Below are 27,301 nucleotides of genomic sequence, written 5' to 3' on the forward strand. Positions count from 1 at the left end.
TTCACATCCTTCTAGAACAGTGGAGACGGTTTCTATCGTGCCGTCTGCTAACTCTACCTCGTATTTTACATCTAGGGTTTTGATCGGCATGTTTAATAGTTTACAAAACTTTTGGTCTACAAAGGACTTATCAGCGCCAGAATCGAAAAGTACTCTTGCAAATATATTATTTACGAGAAAAGTACCTGTAAGCACATTGTCGTTCTGTACTGCCTCCTTTGCATCCATGCGGAAGACTCTAGCATTTGTCTTCTTGGTCTCCTCCGGTTTCCTGGCATTCTTAGGGCAGTTGCTCTTGATATGCCCCTTTTCATTGCAACCGTAGCAGGTTGCGTCCTTGATTTTCTTACAATCCACCGTCTTATGATCCTTGGACTTGCATAGTCCACAGGAGGAAGTCTTTGGCTGCGACTGTGAATTCGACGCAAACCTACATTTCCCAGATTGGGGTTTCTTGCAGATTTTGCAATTGGGTCTTTCACCAGCCTGCCCATCCTTCTTCGTCTCAGCCCCTCTCTTGCCGTCACCGTTTCCACGGTGCTTCTTTCCAGACCTTCGTGAGGTATCATCCTCACGTTTCCTCTTCTCAGCCTCCTTGCTCCTTAGGGTCCTCAGACGGACCGCGTCTAAAGTGAGAGACAAGGAGAGGTCAGTAACTGACCTGAATGTCGTCGGCCGAGAGGCCTTCACACTCGCCTTTATTGCAGGCTCCAAGCCCCCAATGAAACGGGCGATTCTTCTAGACTCTGGTGTCACAAGGTACGGAACCAGGCGAGACATCGTATTGAAGCTCGTCAAATAAGCCTGGCAGTCCAGGTTCGTCATTACCAGTGACACAAAGTCAGCCTCGATCTTCTCAACCTCATGCTGAGGGCAGTAGTTTTCCTTAATGAGAGCAATAAATTCCTCCCATGTCATCTTGTATAAAGCAGACTAACCTGATGCCTGCACCAACGCTCTCCACCATGCCAGGGCCTCGCCCTTAAATGACTGGGACACAAACTTCACCACATCCTTCTCTGCGCACCCACTGATGTCCACAATAGTGTCCATCTCATCCAGCCAGGTGATACAGTCAACAGCACCCTTTTCCCCTGTAAATTCCCGGGGCTTACAAGATACGAAATACTTGTAGGTGCAACCCTTGGCACCAGATGCATCAGTGTACTCTCGTTCACGACGAATACTATTTTCAGCTGACGAGTGAGTGTCGTCATCCTTCTTGGGTTGAGAGGGTGGTTTGGAGTGTGTCTTTGGTTTGGAGGGTGGTTTTGATACGGTTCTGCCTTGAGACTCAGTATATTGACGATCAAGAGCTGCCTGAACAACATTGTCAATTAGAGCCTTTAGCTGTGCGCCTGTCAAATGCACTAGCGCATTGTCGTAGTCATCTTCATTAGTATGGCTATTCTCTCCATTGGGATCCGCCATTGTAACTTGAATCTGTTACAGAAGATAACAAAATTTTATTCAGGAGATTATTATATAATTGTCTTTTTATGACACTTTGTCAACCATGGTAACAGAGACCATATTTGGTTAACCTATTACTCATTTAGTCTTAGGATTTGAATACATCCTATTTTAGCTATAACAATAATATTGGCGGCATAAAGCCTAATCACGAGGATGTTTTATAATATTAGCCGAGATTTCAGAGAATCAAAGGCATAGAGGTTTGAACCGTAGTTCTCCTACCTCTTTCTGGCAGGGAGTCATAGACCACCACTGTCTTTTGTCTTTATAAGACGATTATTACGGCCCATAGGCACTACACCACTAATGGATGTTTTAATAAGGTTGGCCCGTAGGCACTACATCACAAATGAATGTTTAATATGATTGGCCTGTAGGCACTACATCGTTAATGGATGTTTAAATAAGATTGATCACCTTCATTGGCGATTTAACCCACGATTTATAAATCATCTAGTTGGGTTTTGAGATCCTTAAAGGATTATTGTATAAGAATGACGTGCGTGATTTTAACGAATCACATCTGCCATGATTGTTAACATGCTTGCAGCGGTTAACAGGGAATCTGAATCTTTTAATTAAGTCCTACCATCTTGGCCGGATCTTAAAAGACACCAGGCTAGGTTTCACTCGTAAGATTCTTTATTTAGGCAGATCAATTTAAAAGGAATGGTTTTGATTTATTTCGTACATATTAAAACAAAACTCATAACATACATTTCATAATCTCAAATACAATCACTTATTGCCCTAAACGGGTCTTTCAAATAGTACATACCTCCATAGAGGTTTAAAAATAAGTGACAAGTCCACGCAGGGACTGAAATACGATAAGTGTCCACGCAAGGACTTATTTTAAAATAGAAATTAGTACAACTATTAAGGGCTAGTGGTCACGTTTCTTCTTTTTGCCCTTTAGTAGGTTCGCCAAGCCTCTGAGAAATCCTCGGTGGCTTTTCTTCTCTTCCTCGAACTCTCTCTCCACACGATCTAGTCGATGGAGTATCTCTTCCTGTTCAGGAGGAGAGAAACGTGGTTGTGGCGCTTGTTGCGGAACTGGAGGTCTGGGAGGTATTGGATACCCATGAGCTGAGTAGTCCGGTGATCCCATGTTCCCATAAGCTCCGTCAGGGTAGCGTGCATTATATCTAGCCGACACCACATATGGGCCGCGCTCATAATTGTAGTTGTAATGTGCCTGTGACGGTTCGAACGGGTTGTAAGCCGTTGGACCTGTGTAAGTAGGTATGGGTTGGTCGTACCCAAATGGTGGCGAATTTGGTGCAGCTGGTGCGGAGTTCGCCTCCTGTATAGGACTCGAAGGTCCTTCTTCTTGTAGTGGCGGATAGTGGCTACTACTAGAGTGTCGAGGGGTGCTGAAGTGGATACCCCCTCCTCCTCGTGTGGACATACGAGCATTTGTCCTCCTACGCCTTGGCGGATCAGGCATTACTGGTTGCGCCGGTGGCGGAGGTGGTGGCGTAACTGCCACAAAGCGTGAATCCTCAGAGGGATCCTGTGGATGTCGCGGTTGTTGTGATGTCTGTTGAGGTGGTATGTAGTACCACTCATGTCGGTCAAACAACGCTTGGAAACTGTCTGGCCCCTGATAGGGTGTGCCATGGAAGGATGACCCATCAGAGACTTCTATCGGATGCGTGGGCGTACCATGAGCAGGTTCTGTTGGATCAGTATCTTCATCCATATGGTCCTCGGAGAAGTGATCTTGTGGCCCTAGTGGAACAAAACCCGAAGGTTCGTGTATGTAGTCAACTGGATTAAACTGACCTATGAAGTATGGAGTAGGGTCGTCATAATTCCGGTGCGATACCGAACGTTGTAGAGGTATGAAGGAAGGTTGTGGGTTGTTGGGATCATTCTCTGAGTTTGGCCCAAAGGAGTGCCGGTATGATGGCGTCGAGCTGTGCGAGGTGGAATGCCTCGCGGGTTTGTAAAGGTCTCTTCGTCGTTGTGGTTCTTCGCTCCTTGTCATCGAAGGAGGTCTTGTACTTGACGGTCCAGCTTCGTGATCGTGATGTGTCACGATATCTCCTCTGCCTCTTCTTCCCCTTCCTCTTCCTTGAAATATAACAGGTGGCATTTTCCTGCTCCAAAACTTATTAAAAAAAATCGAAATGAAAATAAAGACAAAAAGGAGTATTAATCCGAATTTGTCCTAAGTTATTGTCTAGACTCAAGTACGTGCAATTGTGTCATTGAGATTAAACACAATAGGATAGTGTTTAATTCGCTCAACGTTGGCTCTGATACCAACCTGTCACACCCCGATTTCCACGTGTATCACCGGTGGGCCCGGTGGGGGATTACCGTGACGTAGTTGGCAACAATATAGTCAAACCACACAATTATATAAATGCACAGCGGAAGCTTAAAGATAAATATATACTTCAACCTCTGGTTGTAATATTAAATGTATTACAGAAGTCGAATGTATCCACAGCGGATCAAAATAATAAAATATTGTTCATTCAGATACGGCATCGAGTTTGCGAGACTATTCGTGATGCTTAGGAAGCTAATACCAGCCAATTTCGTATAGTACCTGCACTTAATCTTTTTGGGGAAAAATACGTCAGTTTACACTGGTAAATACATTCAACCGACACATTTGAAAATGTTTATTAAAATTGATTTGAATGCACAAGGCACAAACTCTTTTATAACTTGGGAAAATTATTAAAATCTTGTGAACGTTTTACATGTTCTTTTATGCGTTCAGTAGCCGGGTCGTGCCAGTTAAAGATTAATAGACACACCACATTGCGTAAAACCGTAGTATAGAAACCAACGGCTACGTCTTTTAATTAAATGTCGACAATATATACCGGGTGTACGCCTACACCGGGATGTCGATGGTCGTGGCCATTTTGTAAAATGATGCCAAGGATATCCGGGACAACGGTCATTAACCCCCCAAAGGCTTTTAAGAAACAAAACTGTTTAAATGAGCCGATCATATTATTTAATTTAACCACCTAAGCGATGGAAAATATAATGCTCAATCAAGCGGTATTAACATACCGTAACCCAAGCCCGTATAGGGGAAATAAGTTAAAGTATTTACCTTTGCAAGTATTATTCCTTAGTTTGATTAAATCACCGATAGCTTTTACTGGGCTCCTAATCTGGAACGAAGGTTTTAATTAACCTCTTAGAATCCTAACGGGTCTTTATATTGGCCGTGGCCTAGACCGGTTGGTTCCGGAATATAAATATGGTTTAATCGCGCGAAAAGGCGAAAAACCCAGAATGGAGTGTGATTCTGACCCAACAAGTTCAGAGATTTGTTTTATATGGGTTTAAGGTTCACACTCTGGATTTTGGGGTCCAAATAATATAATTTGACCCGTATCGGCTAATTTACGAAAGCTAGTTTCATAAGCCGAACCGTGCGCGCAATAGGCGAAACGGTTAACCATGAGAGTCTTACGCTTATTTCCTAAGTCAACATGCCTTAAAGAGGTTGTGGCATCAGTAGGATACCTTCCGTAGTGCCCGTAACGAGTTTAAGTTAATATTATGCCCCGTAGGGGCTTTTCGGTCATTTTAAAGACTTTTAAAGAGCTTTTCGAATTCTACAGGAAATATGAGTTTCCCAAATAGTTTATAAAGTCTGATATACTTTATTTATTATTTAAAATCCGTGGCAACTGGAATTGGGTCAAAAGACCTTGTAGAACTCATGTTTTGGCCGAAAAGGGCATATTCGGTATTTACCGAACCGTAGCCATAACCGCAGGTTATGAGCAAGGTAAAAATTATTAAAAATCTTTAAAATTCCAAAAATATTATTTTATAACAGTGGTTAAAAGTTTTGGTGACGAAATCTTGGTTTAGATGGGCGTTATGCTAATTGCGCCGTTAATTACAAAAGTTTACTTTAATTGCGCTATTTAGCATAACTCTCATTCTAGACCTCGGATTGACGTGAAACTTTAAGGACATGCTTATAATTTAGTAAGCAAGGTTATGGTCCGTTCACGTGTCCGAAATACTCGTTTTATTTTTAAACGGCCGTTACGGTCATCTTTTAGGCGATTAACGGAAATGCGTAAAAGACTCGGACAATTCATGAACCGATCACAGAGGTCTATACCATCATGTAACCTGGTCCTAAGAGAGTCCTAAGGCATATCTACACCTCACTAAAACGGGTCAGAACTGAAGTCAAAGCAAAAGTCAAACTTTTGCGACATTCGGCTCCGAACCGGTTCAATATAGCAAATGGTCGTTTCAAACGAGCGTAAACAAGTTTAAATACTTAATATCATGTTTTATGAGGGTCTAAACAGGTTTCATAGCATATACATTACAGATTATGCATAAATCACAAAAATAGCTTTCTGTTGACTTTTTAACCGACCGTTTGACTCGACATTTGAGCTAGTTAGAGTGGTGATCAGAGGGAACCCTTTTAGAGGTTTATTACCCACATTAATACCAACTCATAACTACCTTTGATTCTTCATAAGACAGAACCATCACGGATTTATTTAATAGTCAAACCGTATTTACGACGGTTTGGTTTTTAGCTATATACTAAGCACAATTCAAACCACAAAGGATCTAATGAACTTACAGAAGTTAAGACTTGATTATAGAGCAGAGAAGAAGACTTGAAAGCTCTTGGAATGATCAGATAAGAGTGTTTGAGTTGTGATGAAAGTTGTGAGCATGAGCATGGTATTTATAGCCAAGGCCAAGCCCTTAGATCATTACACAACACTCTACAACTGATATGGGATGAATGGCATGTGTCCTAGAGGCTTATGGGTCGAGTAGGGGGCAACCATACCTCTGAAAAACCCATTACTTCATGTTTGGCCGCTTAAAACAGCCAACAGCCACATTTCTGTCGCTGGGCGCTGCTTACGGACCGTATGGCTTCGGCCTTGCGGTCCGTAAGCCATAGGCGGATCTCAGCAATCATTCCCCCTCCTTACGGTCCGTAAGGCATACCCTTTACGGTCCGTAAGGGGTTAAAATTAAATCTTTTCAAATCTTTTTGTAATGATTAAAAATCTTGGTAATTAATTACCTGACCTTTCGGGTTTGAAGGGGTAACTTTGCGATAAGGCCCTTGATTAATTACGATTAGGGACCTCGCGTTATTTACCCGTGTCGTTAAGCCCCTGGTTAATTTATTTATTCCAGAAGGCCTTAATTTATATTATTGACGCTTTTAACCCTTCTCCTATGAATTCGATCGTAACTTTCTCGTTTCATAACGAAACTTTGCGAAATTTATATATTACATTCTAGTGAGTGTATAACACTGTTACAAAGCTTTGGGAACGTTAAAGGGTCACTCAGAGGTATAATTTAAACATGTTGACACAGTTAACCCCTGTGGTTTGTAATCCCTCACTTTCTTCCGCGTTTCGCTTCCGTACGATCTATGATTTATTCGTTTGAAGGTACAAGCATTATTTTAGGGTTATTATACAGTATATTTACCCTTGTTGACATTTATAACCCTCGAATTTACATACTTTCAAGGTTTGTCAAAATTAGTCCTTTATTTAATATAAATGCCACGTGTAATCAAATGACACGTGTTAACGCATCATTGGACACAAAAATTCGAGGTGTTACAATATGTAAGGTTCAAAAGAAACGGTTGAGCTTAAATATTATCAATCCGTTCTTGATGTTTTGTTCGGATAAAAGAAAAGTACAAAATGAATGGCTTCGCGACATCACATGTCCATGTTCGGATCAAATACAAAGGTGTAAAAAAAAACATGCAACTGTTAAAAGTTAAAAAAATAACCAAATTTCCAATTAATATCATCTTTCGTTCAATGCTAATTTATTTTAGAGAAAATTTCACTTTTTGTCCTTTATGTTTGCACCGAATTTTGAAATGTGCCCTTTAAAACTTTTAGTTTCAATTTATGTCCAAAAAACACATGTTTTGTATCACTTTATGTCCTTTACACCAAACTGAGTTAATTTACTCAGTTAGTTTTATTTAATGCAAGGGTATAATTGTCATTTGAAGTTTATACTTTAATCATCGCCCCTATTTAACCCCTGTATGCATCTTCTTCCTCAATCAGTTTAGGGTTTCATAAGCTCTCTTTATTATCTGCGTCGATAATGGTGTTTTGTGGGTGTGGAAAGGAAGCAGCGATTCGAACATCAAAAACTTCCAAAAATCCAGGCCGTAAGTTCTATGGATGCCATGACAAGGTAAGTGTTCAAAAATTTGGGTTTTTTTATGTACTGAACTTGCAAGAACAAGCATAAAGATAAGTGGGTTTTTTTTGTTTCATTTCTTTGTTTAGAATAGAAAATGTTGGTTTTTTTATGTGCATTGAACCACCAAAAATGTGTCAAACTTGCATGGACATCATACCCGATTTGTTGAAGTTTAAGAACGAATATGAAGAAGAAAGAAAAAGACTAGAAGAAAAAGCAAGAAGTTGGAAGAAATACCTGATTTGCAGCTGGGTCTTCTTTTGTGTCTATGTTTTTGTATTCCGTCAATGAAATCAACTGTTGTAGCTATAATGTACTGACTTTTGTTTAGTAGTGGAAGTGTAATGACTTTTGTTTAGTAATGGCAATGTAATGAAATGGTCTTGTAGATTATGTTGCGGCTGATTGTTGTCTGTTGTAATGTAGATTATGAAATGGTTTTGGCCAAATGCACAATATGCACAATGGCCAAAAGCACAAACTATTATAGCTAATGACCTGTACGATACCAATATGAAAACAAAACGACCAAATACACAAACTGTTGTAGCTAATGACCTGCACAATGGCCAAATGCACAAACTGTTGAAGCTAATGACCTGTACGATACAAATATGAAAACAAAACAACCAAAATGATCAAAACCCTTAACATAAGCAATACCAAAATGGCCATTTAAGGCTGATAATACATAAGTGTCAATTCCATGTTCAAATTCATCACAAAAACAGGTTCCATGGTCATAAACATAACTGCATACATACTACACCTTCTTGCCTTGACAAGTTCTATTGTTATGACCTATCCCCTTACACTTTCGACAAGCCTTCTGCTTTTGGACATCCTTCTTCCCTTTCAGACCTTCGCTACTTCTAGCATAATGTTTTTTCCCTTTCTGCCTTTTTGTTGATCCAACACCAAGTTTACTGGACTTAGCACTAGTTTGCCGAGTTGGGACAACCTCTGACCTACCATTACAGGACCTGCTGTTGTGCCCTGTATTACCACACTTGCCACAAGTACCTGATGTACCAACCTTCCTTAGTCTCCGACCCTCTGTGATGTCCTCTAACTCTGAGGCTGTTTTCCTCTTTGCTTTTTTTGGCCCCCCAACAGACTTATGGTAATATGGTGGTGTGAATGTTGTTGGCAGTAGAGATCTTGGCCACATTGACTTACCTTTAATTGGATACACCTTGAATGTGTAAACTTGCTTCCACCTATCCATCCTATAAACAGGATGGACAAAGCTTTCTGGTAAGCCCACTTGCCCATGTGAAGCTCTGTTCCAGATGGCTGCCACAGCATGTCTGCAAGGTATGCCATTGAGTTCCCATCCTAACAATAACCTATTCTTACTAGCATTGATGTTTTCCATCGCCATGATCTCCTCATCAGTTATTTCTTGCACCCTAAACTTGGTTGGGGAGCAGAAATAAGTATGCACAATTGTTATAGCATACTCACAATACATATTCATCACCCTAGACTGAGGAATAACTTTGATAAATCTAAAGCATCTGCATCACTTCCTAAAGCCCTTAGCCCAAAATCAAGATTCTCACCAGGAACAAGAAAGTGATAATACCTTTCAATATCACTTGGAAGGCCAAACTTGTCCATGATACAATCCAGTTCATCCACAGAGAACTTATCTTCATCTAACAAGTCAATAAAATTGCACTCTCCTTCAACATAAGCCCTATCGGGAAATCGGGTGAATCTGCCACTGTGATGAAGCTTAATGGTGAACAGACTTGGGAACCCCACTGCATTATGCAATGATCGATTAGTATTATTCATAATTTCAATAAACAAAACTCAAAACCCTAAAAATTAGCGTAGAAGGCATCGACTTCAGATTGGGATAAGTGTTGTCGGATCATAAATTGTCTTCCATTGTTGTATGAATTAGGGTTCATCGTCAAAGTTTGATTGCAGAAATTAGGAGGATGATTGAGATCGGTGAGTGAAATTAGAAGGATAATTATGCGTTGTGAAGAATATAAAGGGACACAGCTGCAATCAAACTTCAAATGACAATTATACCCTTGCATTAAATAAACCTAACTGGGTAAATTAACTCAGTTTGGTGTAAAGGACATAAAGTGATACAAAACATGTGTTTTTTGGACATAAATTGAAACTAAAAGTTTTAAAGGGTACGTTTCAAAATTCAGTGCAAACATAAAGGACAAAAAGTGAAATTTTCTCTTTATTTTATATATTAAAAATAACCAAAGTGAATCTTTTGATAATGAGTTTTCCTTGAAATTAGTGACGGGTCTGGTCACAAGCACCGTTTACGATTGTGAACGTGGATGACCTTTTGTCTATGGATCTACCCGGGTTGTCGAGCTTTGTGAGACGTTAAAAAAAAGATTACATTTGCATTAATAGTAACCTCACTGATAAGAAGATGCCATACATCTTTTATTTAGTTTTTATTTTAGTTTTTTTTTTTAAATTTAATTTCATCTCTTATACTATTTACTAAAAATACACTTTTAAACCAACAATTAGTTTTTTCTAGAAAAATATTATTTTCTAATATTATGTTCGTTAATTTAATAAATATATACTGTTGTGTTTATTTTTTTAGTATTCCAATATAAATGTTAATTTAAAAAATTATATATAGTTGTGTTTAATTTTTTTCAGTATTCTGATATAAATTTTATTAAAAACACAATTGTATACGAAATAAAGTACTTTTTTAGTATCATAAACTATACCGAGTATTGATACAATAACTAATATTAGTGATAACTACCAAACAATATCTAGATCAATAAGGCTAAATAGTGATAGTCATAACACAAACCACTGTTCTTTTTAATTTTTTAATATATTTTTGTTTCAAAAGGTGGCCCGTGTTAATCGTGGTTCAGTCAACGCCAACAACCATGAATCATTGAGTGAGTGGTATAGCCTTCCATTCATATTCCTACGTCTCCAATCATGTTTCAACCATGACCCCGACACCCTCCGACATCACATCACATAGGTGGAAGTTTCTCTTCTAGACCCAGTTAAGCAACAAAACAAATTTACCAAAATGCCACTAGGCAGTTGAAATGTTGTTTCGTCAAGAATTCAACCTTCTTGAATCTTTCAAGATATACATTACCATCAACTTCCCCAAATCAGTTAATTCGTTCACCTACAATTCCAAGGTTAGATTGCTTCCATTCATACGAAAAGAATACAACTTTGCAACACTTTCGATCACTAAATTCTCCATCTTTCTTCGCAATTTCCAAGGTATTTTCTTCACACACCTCTGATCTTTGTTCAATTACAGATCTTTACTAAAACCCCCAATTAAAGATTCATTAAGTTCTTGATTTGATTGAAGATCAGCATCAGTTTGAAACCCTATAAACCCTAAATACCCTAATTTTGTTTGTTGTGTGTATCATTGTTGTTAAATGGATCATAATTACAATCCATACCCTTATGGATACCGACCCAATTCAGCTCCATATCCACCTCCTGTGAATTACCCTGAATACCCACCACCCCCTTCAAATTATCCTCAATACCCACCTCCCAATTCAGATCCTTATGCACCGTATCCGTATCAACCGCCACATCGGCCGCCAGTTTCAGCCCAGCCGGAGTACCAGTACCCCCCTCCACAACCCTTTTCCGGTGTGCCGCCAGGCCCACCACCGGGCCCGCCACCGTATCAGTACAACGGATATGGGTACCCGCCCCCGCCCCCATCGCTACAACATTATCAAGAAAGCTCTGCTCCGCCGTTACCGTCGGCGGAGATACACTCGAATAGTTTTAACTACCACCAAGAAAGTGGCGGCGGTGGCGGTGGTGGCGGTGGTGGTAGTGGAAGCTACGCTGTCAGTCGCCCACCGCCACAACACTATCAAGAAAGCTCCGCTCCGCCCTTACCATCGGCGGAAATACAATCGAATAACTATCATCATCAAGTAAGTAGTGGTGGGCCCGCCATGAGCCATGGTGTCCCTCACCTTTCTTCCGTGAGCAATGATGGTTATTCGTCGAGCAGTTCTACCCCGTTGTACCCTTCGATAGATCATCAATTTGCTAATTTGTCTGTGGCGGAAAATGTACCGTCTGCACCCGCTTCTCCACCTGCACCAGCGGCGGTGACACCGCCTGTCGGCCCGATGTATCAAAGTGCGAGTGCGAAGTATGAATCCGGTAGTTATCATGGGCATTATCATAGTGATTCTTTTTCTAGTTATGACGGGTCGCTTTCTCATAGTGGATCTCTTGATTTATCTCAACATCATACTTTTACGCATTCGCCGTCGTTCATTGATCCGCAAAGTAATCAAATGGTCCCGTTCACGTCTTCGCCTTCTAAAAAGGCGTTAAAAGTTCTACTTCTACATGGGAATTTGGAGATATGGATACACGAGGCGAAAAACCTTCCGAATATGGATATGTTTCATAAAACAATGGAGGAAGTTCTCAATTATTTACCGGGAAACCGAAGTAAAATAACTAGTGATCCATACGTCTCTGTCGCGGTAACAACTGCCGTGGTTGCTAGAACTTACGTAATTAGTAACTCCGAAAACCCTGTTTGGAAACAACATTTTAACGTCCCCGTTGCGCATAATGCTGCCGAAGTTAATTTTCTTGTTAAGGATAGTGACGTTGTCGGGTCTCAACTTATCGGAACCGTAACGATCCCGGTCGAACAACTATACTTAGGAACCAGAATCGAAGGGCTTTTTCCGATACTTGGTGCAAACGGAAAACCATGCAAAGCGGGAGCGGTGTTGGGACTTACGATTCAATACTTTTCGATTGAAAAGTTGAGTTTATATTATAACGGGATTGGAGCGGGCCCGCAATATGTAGGAGTTCCCGGGACCTATTTCCCGTTAAGGCGAGGTGGCAGGGTGACGTTATATCAAGATGCGCATGTGCACGACGGGTCTCTACCTGATATTAGGCTTGATCAAGATAGGCATTATGTGCATGGGTCTTGTTGGAATGATATATTTGATGCAATAAGTAATGCCCGACGTCTTATATATATAACGGGTTGGTCTGTGTGGCACAAAGTGAAATTAGTCCGTGGGATGGCACAAAGTGAAAGTAGTCTTGGAGATCTATTGAAAATGAAATCACAAGAAGGTGTGAGAGTTTTGCTTCTTGTTTGGGATGATCCTACTTCTACAAATATTTTGGGCTACAAAACGGTAATTTTTTTTTTTTGCCATTTAACAAGCTCTGTGTTTAGATGTTACATTTTAGAGTGTGAACTGTAGGGGTGCTAACGAGCCGAGCCGAGCCGAGCCCATGCTCAACCAGGCTCGAGCTCGAGCTCGGCTCGTTGGTAGTTTCTCAAGCTCGAGATCGGCTTGGGCTCGTTTATTATTTATTTTTTTTCCTTAAAAAGATACGATTTTCATTTATTTAAATATAACCAGAAAACTTGTTAAGTTACATCAAAACAGAAGGTAGACGGGCAACAAGCTGCGCCGCCAACCCTTTCTGAATTGCAAACCCCAACCTCCCGAACACAAACCCCTGCCCCCTTGGGGTCGAACAATTGTTGTGGATAACCCGTTGAACCCTCGTCAAAAAGTTGATGGCTTCTGGCGCTAGGGAGCCAAAAGTATCAAAGGCAAAAGGGATAAAGACATGTTGGTTCTCCGCGCAAGCTTTAGCATGCTTATCCACTTTATTAATTAATATATTAAATGAAAAAATATTAATAATAGACTCATTTATGCTCGTGAGCTCGATACGTGAAGCTCAGGCCCGGGCCCGTTTACTAAAGAAGCTTATTTTTAGGTTCGGGCTTGGCTCGTAAACAAGTTTAAAGAAGCTTGGCTCGGCTTGTTTACCAGACAACTTTAAATAAGGGGTAAATGTTATAAAATATTAATAAAAACTAATATTACACTAAGGCTCGATGAGCCTGACGAGCTTCACATGCCAGACTCAAGCTCGGACTCGATAAATAAACGAGCTTTATTTTAGGCTCAAGCTTGGCTCGGGCTTGATAAGGCTCGGCTCGTTCACTGAACCGTGACAGCTGGTTAAGGTAGGTACATTTATATAATTTCACATTTATTTCAATATTTTCAGAATGGACAAATGGCTACCCATGACGAAGAAACTCGGCGATTTTTTAAGCACTCTTCAGTTCAAATAATTCTTGTTCCTCGCATAGCTGGAAAAAGACACAGTTGGATGAAGCAGCAGGTAAAATCCATGTATATTTTTCAACACTGATAACTTATAATCAGTAATTTTTTAAATTCGAGTGTTAAGGTAATTTCATATTTGTTCACTTTTCTAGTTTTCATTTTTTTTTTAATTTCTTTCAGGAAGCTAATATCTATACACACCACCAGAAAACTGTGATTGTCGATACGGATGCAGGATATGGTAAAAGAAGAATTGTAGCTTTTGTCGGAGGACTTGATCTGTGTGACGGCCGATATGATTCTCCAGAACATCCGTTGTTTAGGACTTCAAAAACAGTTCATGCGGATGACTTCCATAATCCTACTTTCACGGTAATGACTTTGATCTTTTAGTTCCATTATTTCAAGGTTTTTTTTTTTTTTTTAAATTGCAGGCTGTTATTTTTTCTTAATATATTTAACTGGCAGAACAAATTCTTGTATATTCGGTCTCTAATCCTGCTACCTTAAAGTTCCAAAATAAAATAAAATAGAGTAAACTGCCATTTTGGTCCCTGAGGATTGGTCACTTTTGCCACTTTGGTCCAAAACTCAAACCTTTTGCATCTGGGTCCCTGTGGTTTCAGTTTTATTGTCATTTTGGTCCAAAAATGAAATCAGGTCATATTTGTCTTGTAAAATCCTGCTATTTTGTCCTTTTCCTCAGGGGCAAAATGGTTATTTCTTTTTTTATAAATAAATACTAGATTTTATAAGACAAATATGACCTGATTTGCCCCTGAGGAAAAATGACAAAATTGCAGGATTTTATAAGACAGATATGACCTGATTTCATTTTTGGACCAAAATGGCAATAAAACTAAAACCACAGGGACCCAGATGCAAAAGGTTTGAGTTTTGGACTTAAGTGGCAAAAGTGAACAAACCTCAGGGACCAAAATGGCAGTTTACTCAATAAAATAAAATTATGGTCCTATGTTAATGTTATTCTACAATCAAGATCATATTTTTTCTACTTAGATGCAAAATTGGAATCATAAATATCAAAATTATATAATCTTACTAAGATAAAGATCTATTTTTTGTATGCAAATTTGGAACTAAGCAGGGATAATTGGGTTAATAGTTTCAGCCAAATTTAAAGCAAACCGAACCATTTAAGATATGAGTACATGACACGTTTGGCGAGATTAACATACATTCTCCATTTTGTAAAAGGCTAGATATATTATGGTTTTTAATTCATGTTTATGCCTATACAATGGCGGAGCTTGAACGAAAAATGGGGTTGGGGGGGGGTCTCAAAAATCAAAATCTAAATCAGGCGGTATCGAACCGTACTGGTTCGGTACAGTATCGGTACCGATTTTTTCGTTTTTCGCGACCGGTACTGGTTCGGTACGGTACAGGTATTTTGGTTGATTTACCGGTAAATACTGGTACCGTACAGATTATTTTCGGTACCACTACCCATTTTCCCATTTTTCAGGACCGGTACTTTCGGTTCTGGTACCGGTCCAGTACCATGCTCATCTCTACTCAACCATCCTGACCCACCCATTTTGTTATTTTTTTTTATAGGCTAATATTGCGGGTTGTCCAAGAGAACCATGGCATGACATGCATAGTAAAATCGATGGTCCAGCAGCATATGATGTCTTGACCAACTTTGAGGAACGATGGCTAAAGGCCTCAAAACCTCATGGTATCAAAAAACTAAGAAGTACATATGACGATTCTTTACTCAAACTAGAAAGGGTGCAAGATCTTTTGGGTATAAATGATCAACCTTACCATGATGAACGGGATCCTGAAGGGTGGCATGTGCAGGTAAATAATTTGATACTAGGAAAAATTACAAGTTTTGTCCTTTATCTTTATACCATTTTTCAGGCGGTGTCCTTTTTAACGAATGTTGACAGGCGGTGTCCTTTACTAGTAGGGCTGTAAACGAACCGAACGAACACGAACAAGGCCTTGTTCGTGTTCGTTCGTTAAGGAAATAAATGTGTTCACGAACGGTTCATGAACACTTACCGAACGAGATTTTATGTTCGTGTTTGTTCATTAAGGAAATGAGCGTGTTCGCGAATGGTTCACGAACACAAACAAACACAAATAAATTTGGAGAACGCGACGAAGGATAAAGATAGATGGCCCAGAGAGTAGCACTCGAACTTGAATCCCTTATTGTGGAACGGAGGTCGATCGTATTCGCCCGCCGATGTAAATAATAAGAAATGAAAGAGAAGTAATGCATAAACAAGGTGAAAGTGGGTTTCCTAGTTTAATTGTTAGGGTAATAAAATATATAAAAGTTTAATAATATGAAAAGTACAAATAAAATATAAAAAAGTACAAAGATCTTCAATTAAAACACAAACATACGAACATAAACGAACGCAAATCAATGAATGTTCATGAACATGTTCACGAACACCTTACCGAACGTTCACGAACATAATCGAACGAACGAGACCACTGTTCATGTTCGTTCATTTAACTAATCGCCAGGGTTTTTTAACTGGGTTGGGTGTAAAGGACTAAACTTGCAACAAAATACCTAGTAAAGGACATCGCCTGTCAACATTCGTTAAAAAGGATACCGTCTGAAAAGTGATAAAAAGATAAAGGACAAAACCTGTAATTTTTCCTTGATACTAATTTGATCGGCATTTTGCATTTATGTTTTGTACATCATAAATTTCTATACCCGAATTATGCAGATATTCCGTTCAATTGATTCGAACTCCGTTAAAGGATTTCCAAAAGATCCGAAGGAAGCTACAAGCAAGGTGTGATATAACAACTCTTTATCTGGGTCTAATGTTTTTAATAAATAAATAAATTAATTCATTTTGATTACGAAGGAGTTTGGTATAATAATAATAATAATAAAAATAATAATCTAAATCGAGTATGACGGGTTATGAGGTTGTATGCATAATGCATTACATACTGATTTTCGGCGACTTCCAACTTGTTTCACACCCTTTTAGCTAATTTTGTTCATTTGACCCATTTAGTAAAACTAGTGGTGGGTTACCACCCGCGCTCCGCAGCGGGTTCGAAACGTAGATAAAAATAAGCAAATCACGAGAGTTAATGTTGTTTGATGTTTTAGTTAAGGGGCTAAACATGTTATTATTAAAGTTGAGGGGTTAAACATGTCATTATTAAAGTTGAGTGGCTAAAGCTGTTTTATTTAATCATTAAAGCTGAGGGGCTAAACATATCATTATTAAAGTTGAGGGGCTAAAGTTGTTTATTATTAAAGTTGAAGGGCTAATGTTGTTTATTGTTAAAGTTGAGGGACTAAAGTTGTTTATTATTAAATTTGAGGGGCTAAACATGTCATTACTCATACCGAAGTTGAGAGGCTAAATATGTCATTATTAAAGTTGAGGGGCTACAGTTGGTTAATGCCAAAGTTGAGTGGTCACTGGTCAAAGTTGGTCGGTGTGACAAAATGGCATATTTATAGTATATATAATGCAACCCGATTACCCGAATTGATCCTTTCATAAGTAAGTGGGCCAAAGTTACAACCTCGAGCAGTGGCGAAGCTTGAAAATTTCCACCGGGGGGTCGGAAAGTCACCAAATCTAAGAATTCTATATAAGTAAATTTTTTTTTTATAAAACCGTGGGGTCGAAAACGTATATTCCTAAAAAATTCTACACGAAACATACATACATAACACTAATGAGCGAAAAGTTCGGGGGGTCGGGCGCCCCTCCCGGCCCCTTGAAAGCTACGCCCTTGACCTCGAGCATTAAGTACTAAGTCGTATAACTTGCTACTTCCAATCTTAGTTATTGTCTTCATCAATCAATAAATTTTTCACCCGTAAACTTCTATGAACAGAATTTGGTTTGTGGGAAGAACGTGTTGATTGATATGAGCATACACACGGCATACGTGAAGGCTATCCGTTCCGCCCAGCATTTCATATACATCGAGAACCAATACTTTATCGGATCATCATTTAACTGGAATTCACATAAAAGCCTAGGTACGGATCATTTCTTCGACATATACTCCACTTCAGATTTTGTTAATCACGGTTTTTCGTATTTGATTACGTCTCTTAGGTGCCAACAATTTGATTCCAATGGAAATTGCCCTGAAAATTGCTAGTAAAATTAGAGCACGTGAACGGTTTGCTGTATATATCGTCATCCCCATGTGGCCAGAGGGCGTCCCTACAGGCTTTGCTACGCAACGTATTCTATATTGGCAGGTATACACATATTTTTGACTTTTGACTCTACAGTTTGACTTTACGGTCAAATATATTGCATTTCAGATTCAGTTTTTTCATACATCTTGTTAAAATGCCATTTTCGCCCCTGAGGTTTGGCGACTTTTGCGACTTTCGTCCAAAGGTTTGTTTTTCTGCATCTGGATCCAAAAGGTTTGAAATCTTGACATTTTCATCTGGCTCGTTAACTCCATCCTTTTTTCTTCGTTAAGTGAGGTGCATTTCCGTCTATTTAGATCCACTATAAGAAATAAAGATCCACCTCTGTTGATTTTCTCCCCACCCAAACCCCATTAATCATCACAAAAAATGTCTAGAAAGATGAAAATACCCCTGACTTAACGTTAAAAATGGATGGAGTTAACAAGTTGGATGAAAATGGCAAGACTACAAACCTTTTGGTTCCGGATGCGGAAAAACAAACCTTTGGATGAAAGTCGCAAAAGTAGCCAAACCTCAGGGACGAAAATGACATTTTACTCTAAAATTTATTTACCTAGTTTTTTCATATAGAGTTAATTACTGTTTTCGTCCCTGTGGTTTGTCAAAAATCACTATTTCAGTCCATTAGTTTAAAAATTGCGATTTCAGTCCCTGTGGTTTCACTTTCATAACCATTTCAGTCCACCTCGTAACCATTTCAGTCCATGTACTTAACAGAATAATGGATTGAAATGGTGATGAAAGTGAAACCACAGGGACTGAAATGGTTACGAAAGTGAAACCACAGGGACTGAAATCGTAATTTTTAAACTAACGGACTGAAATAGTGATTTTTGACAAACCACAAGGACGAAAACAGTAATTAACTCTTTCATATATGTTGTAAAGTTCGGTTTAGTTAGAATTTTTTTTCTTCAACACTAAAGAATCTATATAGTCTTAATGCTTGAAGTTTGAATGTTTGACCTCAAAACGCCAATAATATGCATGCTCTATTATGGAATTTGGAGTACTTGTATGTAGTGAATTATACGTAACCTTTTTAATTTCCAGAACAAGACGATGCAAATGATGTATGAGACTATTCACAAGGCATTGGTAGAAGTTGGGCTCGATGGGGTATCTTCACCGCAAGATTACTTGAACTTTTTTTGTCTTGGGAACCGTGAAGCCATGGGCCCACACGATGACGTAGGCGGCGAGAGCCCTGGTTCAGGAAATACTCCACAGGTAGGCCCTCACTTGTCTTATGTATTAACAATCCCTTTATGCTTCCATCAAGTGAACTTTTCTGTAAGCTATTTTAAATTTATTATTATTTTAGGGACTTGCGCGGAAGAGCCGCCGGTTCATGATCTACGTTCATTCAAAAGGCATGATAGTTGACGATGAGTACGTAATTATCGGATCTGCAAACATTAATCAACGGTCTATGGAGGGAACCCGAGACACAGAGATTGCGATGGGAGCGTACCAACCTCATCATACTTGGGCCACAAGACTCTCGAATCCACGGGGACAGGTATTTGTCCTAAATTTACAACATTTTTTTTATATTTTTTAGCGGGCATTATCGAAGAAATCCTATGGATTTTCTATGAGCTACCACATAAGTCCTTAGAGTATGTTTTTGCATGGTTTAGCCCCTGTCTTTTTATAATGGCGAATTGGATTGAAATAATCCAACCTCGTTGTATTTGCCAATAATAATCCCAACTGAGTTTATTCCCAAGAGTGGTCCAACCTCTTTCATTTTGTTTCTATAATGGTCTGCCATTAAAAATAATTTAACGGAGTAGAGTTTTTTTCCGAATTACAAACCGATGTTTTAGGGCTTTTGATCAGAACGAGGATGTGAGTCGATTTATGTAAAACTTACCTCGTAACGGTGCTCCAAACGGCTTGATTTTTGTTAATTGGAAGTTTAAACACCCGAATTGAAGCACCGTTTTCATCGTTTGGACCACTGTTTTGAGGTAAAATTTACATCAATCGACTCGTATCCTCGTTCTGATCAAAAGCCCTTAAATATCAGTTCGTAAGTAATTCGGAAAAAAAAACCGAACGTTGTTCTATTTTTTAATGGCGGACCATTATAAAAACAAAATGAAAAAGGTTGGACCACTGTCGGGAATAAACTCGGTTAGGATTATTATTGGCCAAAAACGGCGAGGTTGGATTATTTAAATCCAATTTTCCTTTTATGACTAAAGGTAGGGGTGAGCAAGTTTAGGTCCGGACCGAAAATAACCGAGAACCGAACCGAAAATATACCCAACCCGACCCGAAACTAAGTACCTAGGTACTTAGATCGGTTCCAATTTTTCATATAAAATCGGGTCGGGTCGGTTCTCGGTTCTTTTCATGGTGAAACCCGACTTGGACCTATGGACCGGAACCGACCCTATATTTAGGGTAGTGAATCGGTTCTGTATTTTATGTTTGATCGGTTCTCGGGTCGGGTAATGGTCGGGTAGGGTCGGGTTTTTCCTTTTGCTCACCCCTAACTAAAGGATTTTATCACGTAAAAAAGAAAGTATATATTTCGTTATGTTTTTATAACTAAAGGGATTTAGTTGATATAAATAATGAAGTTGACTTATGTGCAAATTCGTCAAAAATTCATATTGTTTTATCAACATACCCCTTTTACGCAATAGTTAAACCTAGACATTTGCAATGAGCAGCCAAATTTAAGTCGGCACTGTAAGGCCAAACATGTTCTTATTTTTATGCCTTTTTTCCTAGATTTATGGATACCGAATGTCTCTTTGGGCCGAGCATCTTGGGCTTGTGGATGATCGATTTACACAGCCCGAATCATTGGAATGTGTAAGATATGTGAGATCGTTGTCTGAAGCTAACTGGAGACAGTTTGCAGCTGATGAGGTGTCAGAAATGAGGGGACATTTACTAAAATACCCTGTTGAAGTGGGTCCAAGTGGCAAGGTAAGTTCTCTTCCGGGATGTGTAAACTTCCCAGATGTTGGCGGTCAGATTGTCGGGTCGTTCACTGTGGTTCAAGAGAATTTGACTATTTGATTAGTGTTTTTGGGCAATTTTGACTTTTCAAGATTAGGGTTCTTGTTGTTGAGTGGTGGTGGTTATGATGTTAGTGGTTGCAAATAGTTTGATGTTCATGTTGTGTTTGCATATATGTACATTTGACTACCTTTTGTTTTATTCAAATGACACCAAGACCCCCTTTAATTCTCTTGTTTTTTAGTCATGTGCATTGTGGCACCTGGGAAAAATCCACAGTCATCCTGACCTAACATTGCGTTACTTTTGGTTTATCGTGTCGCGTTTGCAGTACTTACCAAATTTCGAGACGAAATTTCTTTCAAGTTGGGGATGATGTGACAACCCGAACTTTCAAATTATTTCCCTGACACGTTACTTGTTTCACACCAGTGTCTTCATAATTGTGTTTGCATTGTAAAAATTGTGCACGTTTGATATGTGATTGACATACGGTGTTACAGTGATATTTGGTACTGTGTTACTGTGTTATTATGTTACCATGGTAATGCATAGTTATGTTATAATGATTGGCGTATTGTTCATTGACTGATACAAGAAACTGTAAGTATTACCCATCGTGTAATGGCATAGCCAATATCACACCTGGTAACTTTCGTCACGCACACAACGAAAAATGGTGACTTTCGTCATTCATGGTGTTTTGTCGCCACAACAGGCCTCGGCCCAGAGTGGTTTCGGCCCAACTTCTTTATATTAAAACCCTTGTAATCGGTTACATGTAGAACACATAAAACCCTAATGCTCTCACTTTGACCTTTTTAATATCATCCGAATAATGATATTGTTGGATGATTAAAATAAGAAAAGATGATAAACTTATAATCTCTCCTTCAAATTCACGTGGATGGCTGCCAATATCCCCTCCCTATGCATGATAATGATGTCCTCTCACCAAGTCCAATGTCCCCAAAAAGTTGTCTGCCACAATTATATGAGAATTATGTGTGAGTTGAGTTTGTTCACCAACCAGCCGCCACTCCTTCAACCACGTGATCGTCTACGCATGTATGTATATATTGATGTTAATGGAGATGATTGATGTTTGTTGACTTTTGTTCTTTTTGTCGGCTCCTTCAACCACGTGATCGTTCTTTTGGTTAGTGGATCTATAACTATATTAATTCTCAGATTTTTTTTGGGTTAATGTGTGTGTAAAATAGTGTACGTAGGTATTATCATAGGCGAGAGTCCTGATGTTGATATGATCATTGATCCGATGAGAGTTGTGTGTATATAAACATGTACGTATCGATTGATTGATAATTTCATTCATATGCTTGCTAAATGATTAATACTTCTTGATGTTATAAGTAATGGTTGATAACCTGGTCATGATAGTGTTAGTGATTTAATGGGGATTCAATAGGTGAACATGGATTAATATGGAACATGTAAACTGTGTAGTTAGGATCGATTTTGTTCCGGATGTACATGTGCTTGCTAATTGACAACTTATCATTGCTTGACAACTAAGATTCGCATGATCTATTTGTTACTCAGATTGCATAAATTATACTCATGATCTGGAACTCATGATTTGTTACTGGGCCGGCCACAAGGGTTGGAAAGGGGGGGCCAAGACTTTGATATTTATTTGGACTCAAACAACATGGGGGTTATGTATAGTTGTTACTGGAATCGGGAATGGGATAGCATGTGTGACATTGGGCTGAATTGAGCACTGCTTAGTGGTGGGCTGGGTTTCGGTGGACCACCCACACCCACACATAAACCGTTATTTGATATCTTGTCACCGTGGACCTCATGTGTAAACAAGTGAGTAGTTGGGCCGCATGCTAGAATGTGGGCCGTGGTCACAGTTTTGTTTGGATTTAATGCCTTGGGCCGGGTAGGGTGTTGGTTAAACATAGCATGTGAGTTGCATATTAACTGTTGGGGGAATGGGCCGCATGTAAAACAATTGGTAGGATTGGGCCGAATAGTCTCGTAAACTCACACTAGTAAACAGAAGGTGTGGTGAACCAAATCATGTATGTTATTAAAAATGATTATATGAGCAGGATGTGAGTAGTTGCAGTATGTCAAGTAATGCTTGTGATTTAATGCGTGTAACGATTTAGATGACATGAATTGATAAATGTTTTCATGAGACATGGACAATGTTGATTTACTGGAACAACTTGCACAATTTGTTTAATGCTAGTGCACTGTTTGCATGACATGTGAAAATATTGTATGACATAAGTGAAATTGAAATACTAAACTGAGTGTTTTGGTAAATCATGATAGGACGTATTTGGTCAACGGTTAAACAAGTAAATAAACTTACCGAGCAAATCAAAGGTGAGTTCACTACATTCGAGCATGCGTCCCAGTGGTTGGGGACAGTCAGTGGTTTTGGGTAAAAACGGGTATATTGGTTAATATTCTCACCTATCATCTTTTGTAAGTCCCTCATCGGGTATTAGTTAGTAGCGCTACTTAGGTTTGGCACCCTCACACCGCTCCTGTAAAGGACGGAGGTGAACTAATGACCCAGTCTGGCCCAGTACTAGATAGGAGTACGTGGGAAGGGCAGTCGTGTATTTCAGGAGCCGTCATTGTTCGGAAATGAGATATTAACAATATTACTTGCATTGGTTATTGAACTGTGTTACATACAACGGGTAACAAACGTTTTCTAAAACTGTGAACTCGCCAGCTTTGTCTGATACACGTGTTACATGCTCGCAGGTCGTTAGGTATCTTGGAATTGGGAAGCTTGCTATCTGGGAGTGCTGGAGTGGTCATGGATCGAGGCTCTTGGATTAAAATACATTTAATACATTGGTTTTAAGCGTTATTACGAAACAATTGCTAAACAACTTATTACATGCTTCCGCTACACAACTTTGAGAATTAATATTATGTTGGCAACTTATACTGGTAAAATAATGTCATGACTTATTTAGATATTTATCATTGGTTCAATGTGATTGGTGGCTCGAACTCTGATACGTAACACGTCTCGCGGGGTTTCCGCAGGTGAAATTTTTGGGGGTGTTACATGCATGGTTTGGTTCGACCGGTTTAGGCCAAAAATTGGCGAAACTTGGAAACTTGCGCGTTGAATCGTCCAAAAACTAGCTTCCTTCGATGTGTTTGGAGTTTGGACCGGGTTTTTATTCTTATTTTTAGTTTTCACAAAATGTACGTTTAACCAAATCCCTGATTTCGTGTTTTGAGCGACTTGTATGCAAACCAAAAGTTCGATCATCATCATCATCATCATCATTATCATACTTAGTAAATCCCACCAATAGTAAAGCTAAGGTAGGGTCTGAGGAGGGTAAGATGTAGACAACCTTACCTATACAATGTAGGAATAAAGAGGCTGCTTCCTGTGAGACCCCCGGCAGCCAAGCTTGATAGTAGTTTTGCATCAAGCCTTGGACACAAGGCACAAAACACTCTGCAATTGGGACAAAGTCCAATTAGTGCATGTACCCTTTTGTCTTTCGGCTATCAACGCCACCACATGATGCATGATTAACAATCCGTCGCTTTTAACGTTATTTCCACAAAATTAGTAAAGTAACGTTAAAATCAGTGCAATTTCACTTTTGCTCCCTCGAAGGCCCACACATATATACGTTATATGCGCACGCCGCAAGCGGGCGTCAAACCAAAAGTTCAATATAAGTTCTAATTACAACAAACATGTTCTTGATGACAATGTTTCACACACCGGTTTCATTAGTCGCAACCTTTTGCATATTAGATCCACATTTATGAAAATGATCACATAACGTCCTTTCTAGTTTAAATGACGATGAAGGTGATTTATACACTCTTTATACACTTATACCTCATCATTGCATAGTCTTAGTAGACTTGTATTCGTGAAATAATCACTGTTATTGAAACCATTGCCAATGGAAACACTAATCAAACCATTTACGAAAATAACCATTCTTTTGATCTTAATTGATTTACTTCATATCTAATTAAATGTAAAAGTTACCACATTTTTTAAGTTCTTATTGGTGATTTTTTTTTGTAAAATGAAAAAAATAAAAAAAAAATTAATGTTGAGAGTGGGATTTGAACCCACGCCCTTTCGGACCAGAACCTTAATCTGGCGCCTTAGACCAACTCGGCCATCTCAACTTTGATGTTATAATTGTTAAGTTAATAAATAAATTAGATGTTTAATTCACGTGTCTTATCTTTAAATTAATAAATAAACTAGATTAGTTCCCCGTGTGTTACACGGGTTAAACAATTTAAACTATATAATAAATATTTCTTGTAAATGCAAATAAAAAGCGGAGACATTTATATATATTTGATAAATAATTAAACTAATAATAATAGTAAAAAAATCTCATACATGTGTACAGAGTCGTCTGTAAGAATTCATTTACTCTGTTGAGCTCGAAAAAATATGTTCTTTCGTAATGTTTTAATATTATTATTTAATTTTAAAATAAAATGGGTATTGGGCTCAGTAAGAGCATGTTTGGTTATGTTTTTTGAAACAACTTATACAATTATTGGGTAGATTATAACTTTTTAAAAAGCCAATAAGTCAATAAATTTTTTCAGAAAGCTTAGCCAAACATGCCCTAAAGCTAATGCCAATGGGTATTGGGCTCACTAAGAGCATGTTTGGTATGATATTTTAAAAAAATTAACATAGATATCGGGTTTTTTTTTTTATAAAAAACACGTGCCCCTCGAAATCACAGATCCTGTGCGGTGGTCCTCCCCGCACACCCTTATCACCGCCGATGCATGTGTATACTCATTTAAGTAATCGATATACATTTGATGATATCCTATATTTTTTTTGTATTCAATTAACATTTTTCTATTTAGTATTATTTGCAATTATTAACATTTTTCTAAATGTATATATAGAGTATGGATGTTACTGAATTTTTGAAGAATAATTTTAATTTTGACATATATATTCAAACTTATAATTATATAATGTAGTCATAAATTTTAATAAAATCCAAAAAAGCGTGAAACCCTTTTCAAAGGGTTATAATTATCAGATAAATATTTTTCTATTTAATATTATCTACAAATTAGAAGATAAATTATTAGAAAATAAATATGAAAGAAAGGCGGGAAAACCTAAAAATAGGTGCATCCAATGAATGACACGTGTCACACATTGATTTACTTTATTATATGTATAGATTAAATGTCTACATTTACATTTTCGAGAATGAAAAACACACTTCAAATCAACATCAGATTATTTTCAAGACTAAAAAAGTATCTCTGTTTGAAAAGTTATCAAGTCAAGACACAATGACATTCGATTATAAGATAAACAGGTTCGAGTCAGAAATCGGCCAACATGTCTCGGTTAACATGTCTCATCCTTCTAAGTTTTTGCATTGATTCGGGTTGTCATGGTCATGCTATTTTTTTACCATTAGCCCGTTTAACCACTAACTAAAAATGATGAGTATTTTTTAACGTTTGTAAATCTTTTTCAAAACACATTGTCATTAGTATATGACCCGTCTTACATGATCCAATTATACGGGCCGTTGCTAAGTTATCCACGTCATAACATGTTTTTGTTCAAATCTAACATACTAACATATTCAGGTTGTTTTATAATCGGTTCACCAACCCAGTCATGACCCAAAGTGCCACTCATTTTTCGGGATCTCTTACCATTAGGGGTGCAAACGAGCCGACCCGAGCCCGAGCTTGACCAGGCTCGAGCTCGATTAACTTATGTAAGCTCGGGCTCGAGCTCGGCTCAATTCGAGCTTTGTTTCCAAGGCTCAAGCTCGACTCGTTTGTATTTTCTCAAGCTCGAGCTCGGCTCGGGCTCGCCTCGTTTGTTATCTATTAATTAATATATTAAATAAAAATAATATAAATAATATACTTTTTAGGCTCGTGAGCTCGATAAGTAAAGCTCGGGCTCGTTTACTAAATAAGCTTATTTTTAGGTTCGAGGTCGGCTTGTAAACAAGTTTGAATAAGCTCGGCTCGACTCGGCTCGTTTACACTAAGGCTCGACGAGCCTAACGAGCTTCACATGTGAGGCTCGAGCTTGGGCTCGATAAACAAACGAGCTTTATTTTAGGTTCAAGCTCGGCTCAAGCTCGATACGGCTCGGCTCGTTTCAAGTTTTTTCTCGAGCCGATCTCGAGTAGGTCACGAGCCGCTCGGCTCGTTTGCACCCCTACTTACCATCCTTAATGACGGTAGCTACTCG

At 38.7% G+C, this 27,301-nt stretch overlaps 1 protein-coding gene and 1 non-coding gene across 2 annotated transcripts; one reads left to right on the forward strand and one right to left on the reverse strand.

Annotated features, from left to right (window-relative positions):
* The first annotated feature begins 10,813 nt into the window (after window positions 1-10,813).
* On the forward strand, window positions 10,814-21,273 carry LOC110894046 (phospholipase D gamma 1). The gene is made up of 10 exons (XM_022141209.2): window positions 10,814-12,899; window positions 13,795-13,911; window positions 14,037-14,228; window positions 15,438-15,686; window positions 16,583-16,651; window positions 17,724-17,871; window positions 17,951-18,099; window positions 19,117-19,293; window positions 19,388-19,585; window positions 20,812-21,273. Exons 1-10 carry the CDS (start codon window positions 11,133-11,135, stop codon window positions 21,103-21,105), a joined length of 3,360 nt encoding a protein of 1,119 aa, XP_021996901.1. The 5' UTR covers window positions 10,814-11,132; the 3' UTR covers window positions 21,106-21,273.
* Window positions 21,274-25,137: 3,864 nt separating this feature from the next.
* Window positions 25,138-25,218, reverse strand: TRNAL-AAG. The gene has a single exon. It is a non-coding gene; the product is annotated as a tRNA-Leu (tRNA).
* Window positions 25,219-27,301: the final 2,083 nt, after the last annotated feature.

This window comes from Helianthus annuus, chromosome 13 (assembly GCF_002127325.2).
Source record: "Helianthus annuus cultivar XRQ/B chromosome 13, HanXRQr2.0-SUNRISE, whole genome shotgun sequence".
NCBI classification, from domain to species: Eukaryota; Viridiplantae; Streptophyta; class Magnoliopsida; order Asterales; family Asteraceae; genus Helianthus; species Helianthus annuus.